At 40.0% G+C, this 19,379-nt stretch overlaps 1 protein-coding gene across 2 annotated transcripts in view; it reads right to left on the bottom strand.

Moving 5' to 3' along the window:
* The window catches only part of ripor3 (RIPOR family member 3), a 57,164-nt gene that overhangs the window by 8,954 nt on the left and 28,831 nt on the right, over nt 1–19,379 (bottom strand). For both annotated transcript variants that reach the window (XM_006782988.3, XM_006782987.3), the window contains 19 exons: nt 19,127–19,225; nt 14,419–14,574; nt 13,890–13,968; nt 13,768–13,791; nt 13,587–13,640; nt 13,097–13,246; nt 9,519–9,582; nt 9,354–9,397; nt 7,918–8,043; nt 7,544–7,689; nt 5,882–6,008; nt 5,483–5,643; nt 4,950–5,186; nt 4,175–4,271; nt 3,124–3,378; nt 2,889–3,034; nt 2,645–2,810; nt 1,495–1,624; nt 1,137–1,301 (listed from right to left, as the gene is read on the bottom strand). In XM_006782988.3, coding sequence (XP_006783051.2) covers nt 1,137–1,301; nt 1,495–1,624; nt 2,645–2,810; nt 2,889–3,034; nt 3,124–3,378; nt 4,175–4,271; nt 4,950–5,186; nt 5,483–5,643; nt 5,882–6,008; nt 7,544–7,689; nt 7,918–8,043; nt 9,354–9,397; nt 9,519–9,582; nt 13,097–13,246; nt 13,587–13,640; nt 13,768–13,791; nt 13,890–13,968; nt 14,419–14,574; nt 19,127–19,224 — 2,425 coding nt within the window. In that variant the 5' untranslated portion in view covers nt 19,225. The remainder of the gene's footprint in view (nt 1–1,136; nt 1,302–1,494; nt 1,625–2,644; nt 2,811–2,888; nt 3,035–3,123; nt 3,379–4,174; nt 4,272–4,949; nt 5,187–5,482; nt 5,644–5,881; nt 6,009–7,543; nt 7,690–7,917; nt 8,044–9,353; nt 9,398–9,518; nt 9,583–13,096; nt 13,247–13,586; nt 13,641–13,767; nt 13,792–13,889; nt 13,969–14,418; nt 14,575–19,126; nt 19,226–19,379) is intronic.

The raw sequence follows: 19,379 nt of genomic DNA, 5'->3' as shown, positions 1-19,379 counted from the left end.
GGGAACGCACTGAATGGTCCAAAAGAGTGATGTTATTCTGTTATAAGAAGTCCCTTGTCCTGCAGGCATTGTGTACTCAAGCATTGTCCTGTTGGAAAACCCAGTCGTTACCACACAGGCTCTCCGCAACATCTGGACATAGCCAGCGGACGTTTGACGCCCCTGCACCTCCTGAAGCTCCATTGTTCCACTGAAGGAAAAAGCACCCAGACCATTATGGCGCCCCCTCCACGGTGGCGTGTAGAAAACATCTCAGGTGGGATCTGCTTGTCATGCCAGTATCGTTAGAAACTATCAGGACGACCAAGGTTGAATTTTTTTCTCATCACAGAATAAAACTTTCTTCCACCTTTTAATGTCCCATGTTTGGTACTCTCTTGCAAAGTCCAAACGGTCAGTTCTGTGGCGTTCAAGGAGACAAGGTTTTTAAAGCCCTTCAATTTCAGATGCTGTCTGATGGTTATGGGGCTGCAGTCGGCACCAGTAACGGCCTTAATTTGGGTCAAGGATCATCCAGTTTCTTGACAGACAGCCAACTGGCTCCTTCGGCTCAGTGTTGGTGAAATTTTTCTTGGGTTATCCAATTGACTTTTTTGTTGCATAACCCTCATCTTACTGTGTTCCACCTCAGCAGTGATAGAGCGCTGTGAGAGTCCCTGCTTATTCAGTTCAACAATCTGACCACGTTCAAAAAGGGAAAGTTTTTTGCCTTTGCTATCAGAATGTCATGACAGTGTGACTACCTGACAGAAAATGACGATGAAGCCACGGTTTGTTTGTTTGTTTGTTTGTTTGTTTTTACAGATTTGGCCTTTTAAAGGCATGTGGTCCTAAACTTTTGATCAGCTGTAAAACAACCTGTTTCAGTTTTGGCGTCGTTTCCTATAAATTGCATGCTCAAAAAAACATTTTGTCTCACTTGTTGCATGTTGAAGCTCTACTTGAACCTTGTTAAGATCCAACCGTGCAAAATATGATTTTTTGACATTTTTCAAGAGGTCTTAAACTTTTGATTGGGACTGGATGTCCCGTTGTCTTTTAATTAACACTCATGGTCACAGGGGCCACTGTGGAGCAAAAAAGGGGGTGAGACTTGTTCAAGCATTTGTAGTTAAGGCGATTAGGTGCTTTTGTACCTTTCTCTGATTGACCGGGCTGCTTGGCCTTCACCTTGTGTGTGTAACGCTTCTTCAGGGTCTTTGTGAAGCTGTCGATGTGGCAACAGAAAGGAGAGCTGTTGTCGTGCACACACTCCTCCCAGAACAACAGCACACCCCTCGTTCTCTGGGCCTTAGGAAGGACTGAGGATAAACAAAAGGAGAATCACTGTAAGAACCTGGACAAGGTTTTTATTGAAAATGTGAAATTGATAATTATAATAAAAAATCTCAATTTATTACTCATTTGCTTTAAAAATAATGTGAATAAAATAATGTGCCTTGTTTCATGCATTAACTGCAAATGTGGTTCTTAGATTACAGATTTTCCACTAACTGTCTCGTGTAGAGATGTTGTCATTCTTCTCCAGCAGCAGACAGCTGATTCTGTCCAGGACCTCAGCCTGGAGAGACATTTCCTCCAGCAGCTCCCCTTTAGACGGGGTGAAGTCGGTCGTTCTTACCATCTGAGGAAGCAGAGTTCACATTTGTTTGATTTAGAAAAGTAAGTTGGAGGTTTGACATAAATGCGAGTCAGGGATTTTGTAATCCAGTACACTGGAAGAAACAGATTACGGTGTAAGTGGTTGCCATCAGAATAAACAAGCAAATGCTGTCATGGTCACGAGGATTCAGTATTTGTTTTAGTTATTATAGACGTTTTGATTTAGTTTGTTCCCTTTTTGTGCTCTGTTTTGTGCCAGTGTTGTATCAGAGTTTGTCTTTCTATGCTCGCCTGTCCTGTTCAGCCCCCCCCCCCCCCCCCCCCCCCCTTGTGTTAACCCTACTCCTCTGCGCCGATGTTTTCTTGTATTAAGTGTTACTTTCCCAGTTTTATTTTGCTACTGTCTTCAGCTGTGTTTAAGTCCCACACGTCTTTCCTCTTCTCTCATCACCTCTTGCAAATATATCGCCTCAATCTTCCTTTGTTTTTTGTTGCGTCACCCCCATAGCTGTGTCCTCTAGCTCTGTTTAGCCTGTGCTTGTTTACATAAGGATTGTGGACTTTGAACTGTCTTTGGATTATTGGTTTTGACTTTTATTAATCTCTGGCTTCAACATTAAATAATCGCTTTGAATTCAACTTCAGTCTTCACATGTGTGCATTTGGGTCTGCTAAATTATCCACTATCCACACGGCACCACATGACAAATAGTCGCTTATGAGTGAAAAACCCCAACCCCCATATAATTGATTGATTACTAATTCCACTTTCTATTTGCCAGTTTTCTGCAGGTCATGTTTTAAGTACTAATAAACTATGAGTATGAGACATGGTTTACTGTAACAATGTTACTGTTGATTTATGTATTTATCTAAAAACTTACTACAAAAACATGAACAGCATTGTTCGGAAGAACTTGTTAAAGAGAGCAATGTGAAATGCTTAGGGGGAAAACGTTGGACCCCTTGTGTGCATCTCAGTATGAAATTTCAAGTAAAGTGAGCATGTATCTGAAAATAAAAGAGAATAAAGATTCTGTACCTGCAGCAGGATGCAACAGATATCCAGGTGAGTCTCCAGAGCGTGATCAAGACCCCAGTTTCCAGAGGTCAGAGGAGTGATGACTAGCTCTTCCTCAGAAGCCGACTGGCTGCCTTGAGAGAGAATTCCATGACTCCTCAGCGTGCTCTGCTGGAAAGAACTGATGCTAATGGGAAAAGAAAATATGTATAGATCAGGCTTTTTGCAGGTCGCTGCAGACTAAAGTTTATGTCTCTGAACTTACCCACTGTCCTTCAGTCTCAGGCTTCCCAAACAGGAGGCGTCATCATCTCCGTTCAGGTCGTTTGACAGAAAGTCAAAGCTACCCAGCACCTCCTCAACAGCCAGAGTCTCCTCTGATGATGAGCTTCTCAGCAGTGATAGGTCGTTCTGGTAAGACATGAGGAAAGAGAACGTTCACTCACAGCATGTGTGTTTACAGGCGTTTCTACAGTTTTTGTATAAATACACACAGCTACCTTCAGTATGGTGGCTAGATGCAGTATCTGGTGCTCCAGGGCTCTCAGCTCCTTGTCAGCACAGCTCTGATCCTGTAATATTTTCTCCAGCTCTGCAATAATGGCTCCCAGTCTGAGCGCCTGGGCATGACGTTGGACCCCGCTCACAGCCAGCCTCGGAGCAGCTGCTGCGGGGGAGGTTTGCAGTGCAGCTGGGGTTTGAGAAGGTGGTGTTGGCAAGGCTGTGACAGAGTATTCCTCACAATCTGTGGAGTCCTGGGACAAAGTAGGAAAAACTGAGTTTAAAAATGAGAAGACCAGACGAAAGAGACACGAGGTGACAAAACCGAGAAGGACACATTTTTAACAAGCTGTGACAGCGAGAGAAGAAAAGAGAGAAGCTGGAAAATAACACACACAAGCAGAAAGGAGATGACAAAAGCTGAAAAATGAAAAGGCCTCATGAAATGAGATAAAACTGCAAAAAGCGACTAAAAAAAATGCTTCATAATGTCTTATTGAAGGTTGAATAAATACATTTTTTCACCTCAATGAAAAACATGCAGTCAAGCATTTAGATGCACTCAGTTCTTTGTCTTCTTTTAAGAAAACTGGTCGAAATTTGTCTGACTCTGAAATATCTTTAACTCTAATTTGTTATAATTAGTTGCTTAAGCGAAACAGCAGTAAATCAATTGTTTTGTCTTTGCATTTAATGTTTTGTGCTGTTTCTCAGGGGTTCCCACAGCGTTCACGTCACCACTCGTGTATCATTCTTATATACAATTACAAAACACAGCAGCAGATCCAATTGAAACAAATCATCACTGAAACTGACACTGAAGGTACAGTCATTGTTAGATAGGATATATTAATAGGTTATTTTTAAAAGTGAAAACAAACCCCCTCAAGCCCACATTTAAATAGAACTCTGGAACAAGTAGAAAGCTAAGTCAAGGACATCAAAACAACAGGTAAAGCTGCTTTTTTGACTTTTAATTATCGTTCACCATTGCAGTGTGAAAGTGACTCTCAGCAAAGTGTTTCTATGACCCGAGTGTGGGCTCTTTACCTGCCCAGTGACTGTGTCCTGACTTGGGGCTACGCTGTGGGTCTCAGGCTCGGCTTCTCCACATGTGTTCTTTCTCAGGATGTCTGGAGTGCTCGACCTGCATTAAAGGTAAAAACATTATTATTACTGTCCAGAAGTACTGTGCTAGTCTATTTGTTCCTCTTCCACTGGTCAAGTTTAAGGCGTCTTTGCATCAAGCAACCGGGCTGGTACGGTCATAGTTCTTCCTCTGTTCTGACTTTCACCTGTGATTGTTAAAATGGATTTTTGCCATTCTTATTACACCAGAATAGATAACAAACAGATAAACAACAGGAAGGTTCCCGTTTTCCACACTAGAGGGCTCTTTTAGGAGCACCGCTTGTCATTGTTAATCATTGTCATTGTTAACTTTACATTTGAAGCTTTAACAAGTATTATCAATAAAGAAAGTATTGACTCAAAAAAAGAGATTCATCTCAAATTGTGGGGTTTTGCATCTTTAAAAAGGCTTTTTTTTCCCCTCTTGTAAGTTAAATATTGTATCCTGTATTGTAACTTCCTGTTTTGCTTTAAGCTTGTTGTACTTCTTGCCTTTGCTCCGTTTCCTCCTCATCTTCTGGTTGTCTCACAATCATTATATATCATTTTTCCCTCCATCTCAGTTACATGCTGTTTCACTCCTGTAGTTGTGGCCTGTATTCCTTGAATTGCTTTTCACATGTAACCAATTCTTTGCTTCTGGGAACCAATAAAAACATATTTAAACATTGTATTCTCTTGAGTGAATCCTCACCTCTGTAAGGTCATAAGGGAGTCTGTTTTACTTTCTTCTGGTAAGGATGGACTCTCTAACACAACTCCCCATTCCTCCTTCTCCTCGTCTACCTTCTTGTCCACCCTCTTCTTTGTCTCTGACTCCTCTGTTGAGATCTCCAGGGATTCTTCCTCTCCGAGCGACAGCTGAGTCCGACTTCCTCCCAGACTGGTGTCTCGACTCGGGCTGAAAGGGTAGCTGTGAGCCCTTGAGAGACTGTGGACAATTGACCAGAAAGCAGTCTTGACTAAAATAATTATGCTGGATAATTCCACCACATTCAAAGAAAACGGTGTAATAAAGCACAATGCCAGAATGGTTGCACTAACTTCTTACGCTTATTACTTACATCTGAAATAAGGTTTTTTATTCTGTACAGCAACAAGCCAAAAATGCTGCTAAACACTGCTTTATAGCTGATGAATACAAAACAGTTAATATTCCTAATACGTATTATCTCTGTAGCCACTGTGCTGTCTTCATTTGAACCCTTTTAACTTCACACATCATACCTCGGGGTGTATGGGCTCTGAGGACTGTGGCTTGATGCGATAGAGGTGTTTGAAGGGTTGGAGAGGTAGCTGAGCAGAGACATTCCTCCTCTGTTGGGATGACTTTTGGGTACCAGAGATGGAAGAGAACCTTCCTGATCCCGCAGCTCACGCACCATAGACTGAAAAACGTAATAGGATAAACAGTCTTCTGAGTGTGCTATGAATTTGAGTTATTTACATAAAAACGTAAGCAAAACTCATTGGTAATATCACAATAAACAAATTTGGCAATATAACAAAACAGGGAATAAAAACAGAACTGACATGAAAAGGCTGATGCTGAATCCTGCTACCAGTACATGTGCTTTGCATTAATAAAACCTCTGAGTGTGTGCATGTGTGTGCACATATACGTACAATAAAGTATTTCTCAGTGAAGGAGGGGGTGCTCGGTGCCGTCCAGCTGTACACTGAACTCTTTCTGCTGGACACTGACTGCTTGTTTCCAGACAGCGGCCTCAGCTTCTCAGTGCCGTCAAATGGACTGCAGGTGTTAGCACACAGAAGGTTATACACTGCACAGCAAACTGTATGATATAAAACATATGTTTTTATCTATTTGGCATTAAACTGGTCGTCATCATTGGCCCTCTGTTCAATGAGTTACTTTTCAGAGTTGTGCAAAGTTTTATGCTGTTGTGGGCTTTTTGGTTACCTTTCCTCACATTTAGAAGCCTTTTACAAAGTGAAGCGCTAACTGCTACTGTAATTTTCATGGCCTGTTTTATTTAGAGAAAATAATTATTAGTGGGTGGTTTTCTCAGAAAGTGCAACTATTATCATAGTTGATATGATAATATGCTAAAGCTATCATTCTGACTTTTATTTAACAAAAACGTGATCATTAACAATCAAAAAGATGTGATTAAAAAAAAGTGATTTGGAGCATGAATGGTTTTTATTTTAAAAAACATTCGACTTGCTAAAAATTGTTTCTCTTCTTAATCTGAGCTTTCAATGAATCATTTTCTTTCCATCTTTTTGTATTTGCTGAACCCATTTTTTCACATTATTACATTTTATATGCATAAGAGAAACGAAGGGAAAGCAGTGAAATGTTACTTATTTTTGAGCTTAACAGAGGTGCATAGTGGGCGTATGTGTGCGTATGGCCACAGCAGCCTTTTGTTTGTGTGTGTGTCTGGCAGCCTTGTACAGCTTTGTGTGATTTTTCCATCTCTCCAGGGGAAGGATCTGTGAAACGTCCTCCACCTGGCCCCTCTAAAGCCTGAAATGTGATCTGTCATGGTGCAAGGGCACAGCGGAGTGCGTCTGCGTGTGTTACTGTGTATGTGTGTGTGAGTAAAATGTTCATTCTGTATTCAATCAGCTGCTCAGCAACAGCTGGCTCAGGTTAGAGGTGCGGCAGAGACTGAGGCTGAGAATGAAGAAAACAGCAGCTACAGCAGCTACAGCTTCAGCAGGACGAGTGGATGTGAATCTGTAACATCATTTGTTGTTGCCTGCTTTGTTCTATTTGATATTTTCTCTGGTTTTACAGCTTTGAGCATCTGGAAAAGTAATTATTTAAAAAAATGAAAGAAAGGAAGAAATTACGTTGGCTGAGAAATAAATGGAAAAAACATGATTTGTTATCCAGTAGTAAAATCTGTCATCTCTTCTTTCCACCTTTCATTGAAAAAAGGAACATTTCTGATGCGGTCGCGTGGACCAGCTGCACACATGATATCTACACCAGCAGCAGGACAAAAAGTGGAGCCATGATGGAGAGGTCAGGACAAAAGTTCAGATAAAACTTTCATATTTTTTTATGCTACAGATTAAAATTTCTTACACAGCTGCCCACACCTAGTTCCTCAATCTGTCATCCAATTATTCTCATTTCCTTTTTGGAATTTTGGTTATTCCCACTTCACCCTTTATCACCTCCTCTTAAATCCTAGCAGAGGAAATACCAGCATTTCAGAGTTGTCATCATCGTCATCACCTCATCGGTTAGTTTCAAATCAGATCTTTATCTTGTTTTCATGTGTGTGTGTAAGAAGTCTGCGTTCGTACTTCCAGGTCACTTCCAGCTGCAGTTTGATGGTTCCCAACTCTGTGATGTCCACCAACATCACCTGAGGCCTTGCCACAAAGAAGTCTGCGCTTGCACACGTTACCATGCCAACCAGCAGCCAGCTTAAACCCTTTGCTTCCGTCACCTAAAACAAAGGATGCCATTGGTTAAAGATACACACAGAAAGTTTTTTTTCCCCTACACAAACAGTAAAACAAACACAGAGTGGGAAGAAATTACAGCCCAAAGGAATACAGGTCACTGTAATAGCAAAATTCCTAAAACACAAAAAAGATGAAGTATTCAAATTTCTGGAATAAAAATATGGAATAGGTGTTTACACTGCTGTACACCTGCAGACATGTCTGCTTACCTTTATCTCAAAGTTGTGGTGAATGTGTGGGAGGAAGACCATCTCCTCCTCATCCCATGACTGACTATCATCTGATTCAATCCTCCCTCTGATCTTCCATCGCTGGCGGCCCAGTCGTACTAACACCTGTCAATGTGACATCATTAAGACACGACGTCATCATCCAGAAACCATAAAACACCAACCAAGTCAGTAATTTTGGTCTAAGAGTCCAAAGGTTCAGTTCACAGTTTATTTGTTTTTCGTGACAGTGCAGGTAGTTTGTGGAGGATTTCTGACAAATTTGGCACGTTATAGTTTGAAATGTTAATTTAAATACAAGTACAAATAAAAATACAAAGTACAAACAAACAAAAAGAACCTAAGTGATAGTTGTTGCATTTCAGATTAAATTGATAAAGTCTTCACGGCATTATTTTTTAAAATGTTTGCTTTATTTTTTCCATTTCTTAAACTTTTGCACAGCAAAAATAAACGAACTTATAAAGAGAGATCTTATTTTATTTAATTTTTTTTTAGTTTTTTTTAAAATGTCAAAATGTCCTTTAATTATCTTCTAAATAAAGGTGTTTTTTTAAATGGTTTTTTTAGTACTTTGGGGGACTTCAAAGTAACATTTCTGGATGAGAACCAGAAGTTGTTGTAAAAAAAAAAAAAAAAAAATTATGTTGACATTATTGTTGGTTGGTGTTAGAAAAACAAAACATCCCCCCAGGACAGAGATTCAGATTTCAAAATGATTCAATTCTATCTTACTCTACTTCATAAATGTTATACTTTCATCCATCCATTCGCTTCCGCTTATCCTTTTCAGGGTTGCGAGGGGTGCTGGAGCATATCCCAGCTGTCATAGGGCTAGAGACGGGGTACACCCTGGACAGGTTGCCAGTCTGTCGCAGGGTTAACACACAGAGACAGACAACCATTTGCGCTCACATTCACACCCGCATTCACACCTATGGGCAATTTGCATTGATCAATTAACCTCTCCCCACAAGCTGCATGTCTTTGGATGGTGGGAGGAGGAACCCACGCAAACACGGGGAGAACATGCAAACTCCACACAGAAAGACCCCGGCTTGATGGTGGGATTGAACTCAGGACCTTCTTGCTGTGCGGCAACAGTGCTAACCACTGTGCTTACTTACTTTTTAAGCCTAAATATATTTAACTTACAAAATATATGAGCAGTTTATAAAACATCATTAAGTCACTTGTATGCATGTATCTGTTTACATTTTTCAGACATCTAAATCAGGCTGCTAATGATATTCATCAACACTAAAAGAACTTTCAGCTGTACATTTAAAATGTAAATATTAAAAGCTTGATTGAAGGAACGAGACAGTAGATGGTGTTTCTTTCACTTGTCCTGCACATTAAGTTATTTGCGTCCAAATGCTGAAAATTCTTGATTTTTAAATAGAAAATCCAACCTCGTACTGGTCTCCTGGACAAAGTCGAGCGAAGCCGATGAGACCTGCAAGTGAAAGCAGACGTTAGATGTCTGGGAGATAGTGTGTCACTGATAACCTGTAAATTGCTCAGGGCTCTGAAGGCAGCGTGTGTCCATGTGTGCGTGTGTGTGTGTGTGTTCGCACCCTTCATTTTAATGTGTAGCTCTCCCAGCAGGATTTCTAACTCTCCTTCCATTGTTGACATGTCCTGCAGAGAAGTGTAAACACACAGAGAAAAAGAAGATCTTCTCTAACAGTTCTTTGTCTATTTTCTCAGAAGATTGCATGACTCACAGTTCATCAGGTTATGGTTCAGCTTTCCCAGTCATCCACTCTCTGAAACCTGGTCTAGCTGTTTTAGCTCCTTACCTTTTGATTTGCTGTTCCTCACAAACAGAAGGTTTGACTGTGCTCACAGCTCACAGCGAGCTGGAAACGACCATTTTAAGGATAGCCAATATTTATTTCAGCAATAAAAGCCAAAAGCAAATCTCTTTAGAATGTTTGGAAAGGTTTATGCACTTCATTACTAAGAAATAACCATCAGCAATCCTCAGTATCTTTTTACTCTTAACATCTAACACAGGTGATCTGTCCAGAGGTAAAAATGTCTCATTTCTTTTTTTTTTTCCCAATTTTTTTTTTAAAGAGATCTCAATAAAGTTGACACACTTTGCAACATGCAAACAGAACACCATAAATGTCCTGGTTCTTGTACAGCACTTTTCTGTTCTACTGGAGCAGTCAAAGCGTTTTATACAACATGCCTCATTCACACCTGTTCATTCAATCACTTTTTCACACATTTTCTTATATAAATAAATATAATAATTACATTAAATGTTATTGTCATCTGTGTCTTCATCTGTCTAGCTTCCATTTATTAATTATTAACCACAGTTACAGTAGCAATGAGTTATGTCTAAATAATAACAACAACTATAATTGAACTTAAAGGGAAGAAACAAACTGTAAAAGAAACAGTGACCCCAGTAAACAACAGTGTGCTCATTTAATGATTTATTCTGGCTCTCTCTATGGAAACCTTTAAAGGATTATTATGCTTTTGCATTTTAATGATGACTTTCTGGCTAAGAGCTGGACTTCACCACAAAGAAGAGCAGATGAAGCAGCATGTGTCGAGCAGACTTTTGTCATCTGTGTGGGCTGAAACTGCAGGAGGTTGCATAGCACAGACCAAAACTGAGGACCAAGTGGCCAATTTCTCAGTAGTGAAGACTTTATAACATCATTCCTAATATACATGCATGCCTGCCCATATTAAATATGGTCAGTTTTAAATAATGAGGCCAGTATATATACAAGTAACATGCAACAGATCGTTTAACCAGATCTGCATTTATTATGGTCACATTGTTTCTCATGTGTCTGTCTGATTGCATGGTGGGCATGTTTGGATGTTTAAAAGCTGATCAAATGAAGGAAAACCCCAATCACCACAATCCAAACACAACAAGAAACAAAATGTAAAATGTTTATGGCTACAGAATCTCACTAATTTCATTTACTATTGTGTTACGCTACCAAAGAGGCTTCTTAGTATTGGGAAAAAGAAAAGAAAGAGAGTTAGTATTGTGCCGGGTATTTTTAGTTCTTGATTTGACTTGAAAAGTGAAGTTACACAGCCTTAAGTTCACTCTTATTTTATTATGGAAACAAGGTCTTCTTAGAAAACAGTGACCTGCATGCAAGCATTAATTACAAGCGTGCAGTTTCAGCTTCAGTTTATCATTTAACTCCTTCAATCCACTTAAACTTCAGTCCATTTTCTTAATCTTAACCTCCTAAGACCTGAACTCTTCCAAAGCATGCATTTTTAATTTCTCTTTGATATTTGGGCATATTGGGCGTATTTAAGAAAAATAAGAGCCACATATGAGGATATTCGTTTAAAATTTTGATAGAACAGTAGCAGTATAATGTCCTCATAAGTGGATATCAGGCCCATGTAGAGCAAAATTGAGTATTTTGGTCTAAATAACCCAAAATGTGATGTCCACATATGTGGACGCCAAGTCCTAGGAGGTTAAGACAAACACCCAGATTTTTGCAATTGTAATAAAACAACACTTTAATCTTTCCTATGAGAAGTTGACTTTATCCTTAAAAACTGTCTTTCTTCTCACTCCGTCAAGACCTTATATGCCAGGATAGTAGAAACTGTGTGTGCAGAAGAACAATTCTCCAGTGGCTGCTGATATTAAAAAGAAAGAAAAAAAAAACGAAAGCTCTTCTACGTTGCTTCTGTTCACCTGCGAAAATCACAATGGCAGATGCAGTAAAATGGTTTGTGATGCTGTGGTGCCCTTAATACCTACAGAAAAGTATCTTGTTACATCTGAAAACTGTATTTATTAACTCAGCCTCTACTATCAGAGAAAACATGAGAACATTTAACCAAAGAAATTTACATGTTGTGCTAACTGTATTTTGAAATTGACTCCTAAGCACAAGAAGTCCTGAATCATCCCAGAAGTGGGAATGATTGTTACTTTAATAATCTCGTTGTTGTTGTTGTTTTTATTGTATTTGACTTGATTAGGCATCTGTTCCTATAATACCCCCAAATTTAAGTAAGCTTGTGGATGATGATGATTATTGGAGAAAAGAACATCAGTGGATGCCTAAGAGCTGCACAATTCATGTAAAAGATTATCAGTAAACGAGGTTATTCAAGCTTTGTAGGATTAAGTCAAGGTGAGCTTTAAGTTATCACCTCTCATCCAAGGAGAGTGTTCAGGTCTGAAAGCAGAGGTCAGAGATTTTAACTTTAAAGAAACTTCAGACTCTGAACATCTTTTGTTGAGTGCAGGTCAAATAGAAGAAGTAAGAACGTACATGCTGTACAGTACATAGTCATGCATGCAACCATGTATACAAACAAATGATGAGCACACCATTCATATATAAGTTAATCTTTATAAGATCTGGTGTGTGTGTGTGTGTGTGTGTGTGTGTGTGTGTGTGTGTGTGTGTGTGTGTGTGTGTGTGTGTGTGTGTGTGTGTGTGTGTGTGTAAGACCAGAGGAGAGTTTTTTTTTTTTTTAAAAAAAGATGTGATATCAAAAACACTGAGGGCGAAATGATGAAAAGAAAAAACTGATCACAGGAAAGTAAGAAAAGTTTGTGAGGAGTTCAGAAAAAGAAGATGTGGGCACATGTTTGAAGCTGAGTCTATGAAAAAGAGAAACCACAGATCGACAGAGGGCATGAATGAGTCAACAGCTGTCTTTTAATGGCCCTTATCCTGCTGCTGCAACCAGAAGAATCACTGCAGTACCATCACTCACATGTCAGAATATTTGATTTGGAAACTTTATGACCATTCAAAGGCTTATTTTGCCACTGCGCTCCTCGGACATGATGGATATGTGGTTGCCACTTTGGCTGTGAGTACGTCTCAAAAACAGTCTACAGTTTACAGATTCTCTCTGGGAGGTTTGAAGGCACATGGTAAGCTAGACTGCTGCCTACAGTAAGGTGCCAGAGAGGAAGAATAAATATTATCTGGTGTAATAAAAAAAGAAATCTACACACAACGTGCCTACAACATCAACTGTCAAAACAAACAAACAAACGAGGCATGAATTCCCTTTTTTGTGCAACATCATCTCCAGCTAGTTTGAACTTTTAGAAACTTCAAAGACCATATGTGATTTTCCAAAAATACTTTTCCAAATTGTCACTGATCACTGATCCTACCTGCAGGCTGTGTCTGTGGTTGCGGTTGAGCTCCAGCAGACTCTCTCTGGAGGCTCTGGTGGACTGGGACAGTGAAAAGGCTCTCTTCATGTTGACCGCTCCCTGACACAATCTCCACTGAATACAATATGTCTCATACAGCTCCTCTACCTGCAGAGGCATGGAACAGATGAAGAGTAACAACAGCAACAAACATCATCATCAACATTTTTTCCCCTCTTTTACATAACGGATTAGACTGGTGGTTAATCAGTGTGCAGCACAAAGTGTCTCCCTGTGCGACAGGGGTGGCTCATCTGCTGCTTTTAAAAGCTTTTGAGTAATAGTTTAGTGAATTCATACCATAGAAATACATCTGAGTAACTGACAGAAAGATAATCACCAGGCTTGCATGGAGTTAGACTCTTTTCTACAAAACAAATGCTTGAGTAGATTTTTCATTAACCTCAACTACAGCCGAGAAAAACCAGTCTAAAATCCAAAATTTTACCTTACTGATTTGAAATTCTAATCGTCGTATATATCTCTCCAAAGACCTGATCTCCTGTAAAAAACAGAAAAAAACATATTGAATTTTGAAAGCTTGAGAAACATTTATTATCACTTATCCATTCAAATTAAATAATTTAAAATAAGATCTTGCTTAAAAGGAAAAAATGAAAACACATTACCTTCTCCAGATCATAAAGAAAGGCCTGAAAATACAGAAAAGTATAATTATCATCAGCACTGTTGTCATCACCAGGCGCACACATTTTGTACACACAGACTTTCTTCCTCTCTCCCTCCTCACCAGTCTCGAGTTTCTTTTCGTCTCTCTCTGCTGTGAAGACAGGAAGTCCATCTCAGCTTGGTGACCCTCCAGGTAGTTCCTGAAGAGAGAAACACGCAATTAAAAGTAACATTTTATGAAGATGAACAAACTTTACCTGCCAGAAATCAGCTGAGAAATTCCAGCTCGGGACTACCAAACATCTACTGCATGTAGCAGCAGATACAAGTACAATGTAAAATATTCTTTGCAAAAATTAAACTAAATATCAAAAATCAACCAATTTTACTCTGTTAAAGGATCATTAATCATAAATGTGACTGCCTCCTATTCATCTTGTGGACTTTTGAAGGGTCAAACCACAGATTTGGAACCACTCAAGTAACTAAATGTAAAGAGGTGGAAACAAGCCTCGCCCTGACCAGCTGCAACACTAAAATACTACAGAGACATGGACAAGTTTAATATTATAGCACTGGATACTTCACGGCCTGTTTGTAGTTTAATGTTTAGTGGGATACTTGTTTAAGTTCAGCAGTGCTACACATACTTGAGTCCTTTGCGTAGTGCCTGAAAAACCCTGTCGACCTGCTCCGGCTGCAGAGACCAGATAGAGCCTGAACTTCTGCGGGGGGAGACGGGCACCCTGCTGGCTTTATTTCCCGTCATGGCTTTGACGCGAAGAGAATTACGAACAGAAGACGTCCTAAAAACAGAGAAAGTGAATGAATAGTCATAACAACATTTTTACAGGGTAAATCAGAATCTGTAGTTACATAAATTGTTATCAAAAAAAGAGCTTGTTGGAGTTTTTCTTTTTCCTACCTCTTTATTTTCAACTGTGCTCATCAGTATAACCTGTTCCCATGTAATTCCCTGTATATTAACAGTCCTGTCTTTGGTCCAAATCTAATCCAGCCCCTACAATCCACATTAAGTGTGGATCCCAAGCAGGTAGCCTTTAGTGGAAGTGTGTTATAAGGCCCTCCAGCATAAAGTCTGAACCAGTGTAGGTTTACCACCTGTTTTTTGTCTGATATGGAGGAAACCCCACACACTCAAATGTGGTCCATATGATTCAGGACTGTCTGTGCAATAAATAAAATGTCAAGTTTGTGCATGAACATGAACATGGTAACAAGAAAACACACCCACTTTCAAGTCTAAGGTTTTTATATATCAGGACATAATAAATAGTAATCTTAGCCGGTCTTAGAATTAAGTAAATACAAGCCTCAAAGCATGACATATTACACCGTGTCATTATTTATTTAATAAAAACTTGGGCGCAGCAGTGTGTGAAAAAGGACACCCTTACAGGTTGCATAGGAATTAGAAGGTTAAGTAGTGATCCAAGTGTGAGTGAATACAATACCAAGGAGGATAGATCAACACTGATCTTAAATAAGAAGCAACTGTTTCAGTCCATCATTCTGGAAAAGGATTACATCTATTTCCAAACACTTTGAAGTTCATCATTGTACTGTGAGAAAGAAAGCATTCAAGACAGGAATGGATGTCCCAGTAAATTCACCCCAAAGTCAGACCGTGCAATGCTCAGGGAAGAGCTACGTTAACATAGCTTTGCAAAGCTGCAGCCGACCGAATCACAGAGACATCAGGATCAATGTTCTTTGGATAGATGTGACTAACAGATGTTTGGCCATAATCCACAGCACCATGATTGGCAAAAACCAAATACAGCATATCAGTGCAACTGCTTCATACCAACAATCAGGCACAGTGATGGACAGTGGATGATTCTGACTTGTTTTCCAGGCACAGGACCTGCGCATATTACAGTCTCAAAGTCGACAGCCAAGTCCTCTGTATATTAAACTATTTCAGAGTCAAATGAAGGGCCATTTGTCTCAGGCTAAAGCTTAGCTGCAACAGGGCCATGCAACAGGACAATGACCAAAAGTACAGCAGCAAATCTACAACATAATGACTGGGGGGGGAAAAAAAGAATCAAGGTTTAATCCATAATTCAGAAATGAACATATGCACCCATCCAGCCGACATCTTTTCAGGCAGGCTTTTCATGCTTCAGGAAGACAATCGCCAACAAACTGCATACAGCATGACTCCGCAGAATAAGAGCCTAGGTGCTGAACTGGGCTGCCTGCAGTCTAGACTGTTCACGAACCGAGAACAGATCCACCAGTGTTGAGCAGAAAGAAACATCTATCAGACCAGATGGGCGCCATTCCTCTCCACCAGCTGGTCTCCTCAGTTCCCACACATTTATAGACTGTTGTTAAAAGAAGATGGGATGCTACACAGCAGTAAACATGGCTATTTTTTTAGGGTCCAATTTCTCAATTTAAACATTTGATATGTTTGCTGTGCACTATGGTGAATACAAAAAAAGATTTATGGAGAATCGGATGGGGGATGTGTGTTTAGGATGGAAAAATGTGTGGATGTTTGTGTTGTGTGTATAGAGTATAAACATCCACACACACACACGGGGAAGTGGAATGCTGGTTGCTTTCTTTTTTTAACACAACATTTTGTTCTCAGCCTCTCTCGGGGGACTGACAGTTTTCATCTGGGTGTTTATCACTCCGTCTTCTTTCATTCGCAAATAACATCTGAAAGTCTGTGGTGCTTTCACTGCCTGCCCATCAGCGGAGAACAGACTTGTCTGAGGGTGAAGGGAATTCCCTCCACACACCGTGACGGTTTTTATTTTCTCTCATTCATTGTTTCACTATATGGAGAAAAACAGTTCAACAGAGGGATGATTTATAACATGATCACAGTATCAAAGTTAATATCTGTAAAATCACAAAGTTAAAATTCCTTTTCTTCCCATTTATCCTGACAGCTACGAGAATCTAAACAATTCCTCAGACATTTTTCTCCCAACAAACTTCTGTTTGTTTTGTTTTAGACAGTGGCACGTTTGTCTTTTATAGAGATTCAGACTCAGTGTTTCACATAATGAGATCAGTATCTGTACAAGTCAAAAAACACTGCTGACATTCGGTTTTATAAATCTTTTTCTACCTAACGTGATCCTCGTCACACTCACTTAATGTCTAAATTTTATTGATAAACCATTATTTCATAATGCAATGTCAGGATTTTCCCCCCTGACTGAGGATTTCTTTACATCAATTCATAATGATACAGTGAATGTTGATAATGGCACCACTGGTGTTTCCATAATTCCGTCTGCTGCTTGACATGAAGTCTCCCGAGAAAACGAGCTGGCTGCTGGCAGGGAAGAAAATATGGAGACTCTTCCCAGAGGAGGACGAGACAAGAAGACCAACAGGGAGGGAGAGAGAGACCAAAAGTAAAACAAGCGAGTCCTGAAACAGACTTGTTGTCCTTTGCCACTTTAAGCTGCCTTATGGCTGGCTATTTATCGTTAAACCAAATAAATACTTACACTGATGAGCTCAACGCATGCTAATAAACATGAGGCACAAACCAGGGCTGGTTAAAGTGGCCAAACTACTCGTAACCAGTGTTGGGGAGTAACGGAATACATGTACCGCCGTTACGTATTTAAAATACAAAATATGAGTAACTGTATTCCGTTACAGTTACCGTTTAAAAAGGTGCTATTTAGAATACAGTTACTTTATTGAAATAAATGGATTACACGGCGGTACTTCCCTGTTTCATATTGTCGCGTTTAGGACTGTTTGGGTTTTGTTTGACAGCGTTCTGTCGTTCCAGGTGGCAGCGTTACGGTTGCCATGGTTACAGGGTGACGCTCTTGCTCTGTGTGTTTCCTGGGTGAGAGAGGCCTTGTTGTTGTTGTGCTAAGCTAATAGGCAGAATGCTACCGGTATAGCTCTAAAGAATGTAGCATCATAGGCAGTGTAGTCCGTGCTGCAGGGAGAATGGACTGCCATACCCGTTATGTGTCTGTGAGCGAGGGAGGGAGAAAAAGGAAAAGTACGAGCTGTCATCCAGCAAAAACCGGAGCTGGAAGCATGTAAATATAATAATAACCACTGCAGCCAAGAAAAGTGCCTGACGAGCCCAGTTGTAAGTAAGCTATTAAGACTCGACTGTACACCGTGTTCGTGTTTTCCTCCAAAAACAATAAGTTCAGTTGGAGCAGCCTTTCAACGCCTCTCTCTGTCTCTCGCTAGCAAAGTTGACCCAGACAACAAAGTAAAGCTAGTTTTTGGCTACGAGCCCGACACAGAACCCACCGTATTAGCCAGAGGTCCCTTTACTACGGTTCGGAGCCGCAGACCTTCAGTAACAGTAATAAACCACACAGCAATAGTACATTCATGTAGTTGTAAACAGCATGATAATATATTAAGTAATCCAAAGTATTCAGAATACGTTACTCTCATTGAGTAACGTAACGGAATACGTTACAGAATACATTTTGGGGCATGTATTCTGTATTCTGTAATGGAATACATTTTAAAAGTAACCTTCCCAACACTGCTCGTAACATTCACAAAATGTGCACCTGTAGCATCCACTTGCTCGTCCTTCTGTCTATTGTCATCTCTGTAACCACACCCTTCCCTCAATTTTCCCATCTCTATTCTTACATCTGTGCTTCCTTTCAACAGTTGTGGCTTTCTACTGGCGCTGCAGACACACCTGAAGACAATCGACTAATCACTTGCTGCATTCAAACACCAGCTCTCCCACCCACCCTTCACCAGATTGTCTGACATTTAAAGATTGCCTTCTCTGCCAGTCTCACCCCGTTTTCTCCCTGTGCTCCAGATAGTCTTTCTTCTGATGCCCAGCTACGTCCTTGATCTGTCACTGCATCTTTTGACCTTCCTGCTAAACAGTGTGATTCTCTCAGTATTCAGCACCAATACCTCTACATGACACTTAACAGAGTTTAGACGCCTCTGTGGTTTTTGCTCTTTAAAAAAAATAACACTAATTACACACTGTCTGCCCATAATATGTAGCTACACCACACATTTGTTGACTTGTTCCCTGCCAGTCAAACCCAGACAGACACACCCCTGCAGCCAGATGAGAGAGAAAATGGAGCATTTCTGATATCTTTACCAAAAACCTTTTCTTTTGTTAAATAAACAGTTGCTAACTTCTTTAAAACTGGCATACATATCTGAGAGTGAGCGAATGTTTTGGACATCCTTTTCAACATTTTGAAGATCCACTTAGATAACAGGACCCAATTAGTTCTTACTAGTTGTTTCTTTAAGACTAAATTGTAAACCAGTGTTAGTCGTTATTACATAGATTTCTTTCTTATTGGTTGAAACAATAAGAAAAGTGTCATTCACCTCTGTCGACCAGTCAGAGAAGAGAATCCAGTGAAGGAGCGGCTTCTGTGGATCAGGCCTCCATCTGAAGGAGAGTCAAATCGCAGCTTCACTGACATCCTGCAGAGTAAATAAGAGGTGTTTTAACCAATGAGGAGACACGGGCTAACAAAAGATATCCCAAACCCTCAAATATTACCACTTTATATTTCCAAGTTAATCCTAAATAATGGTGAGTCACAAAATCAATCACATGAGGTCTACGATACAAGAA

This window comes from Neolamprologus brichardi, chromosome 5 (genome assembly GCF_056152115.1).
Source record: "Neolamprologus brichardi isolate AB-2024 chromosome 5, ASM5615211v1, whole genome shotgun sequence".
Classification (NCBI taxonomy): domain Eukaryota; kingdom Metazoa; phylum Chordata; class Actinopteri; order Cichliformes; family Cichlidae; genus Neolamprologus; species Neolamprologus brichardi.
The sequence above is the reverse complement of the archived record's forward strand: the minus strand, read 5'-3'. Positions and strand labels throughout refer to the sequence as shown.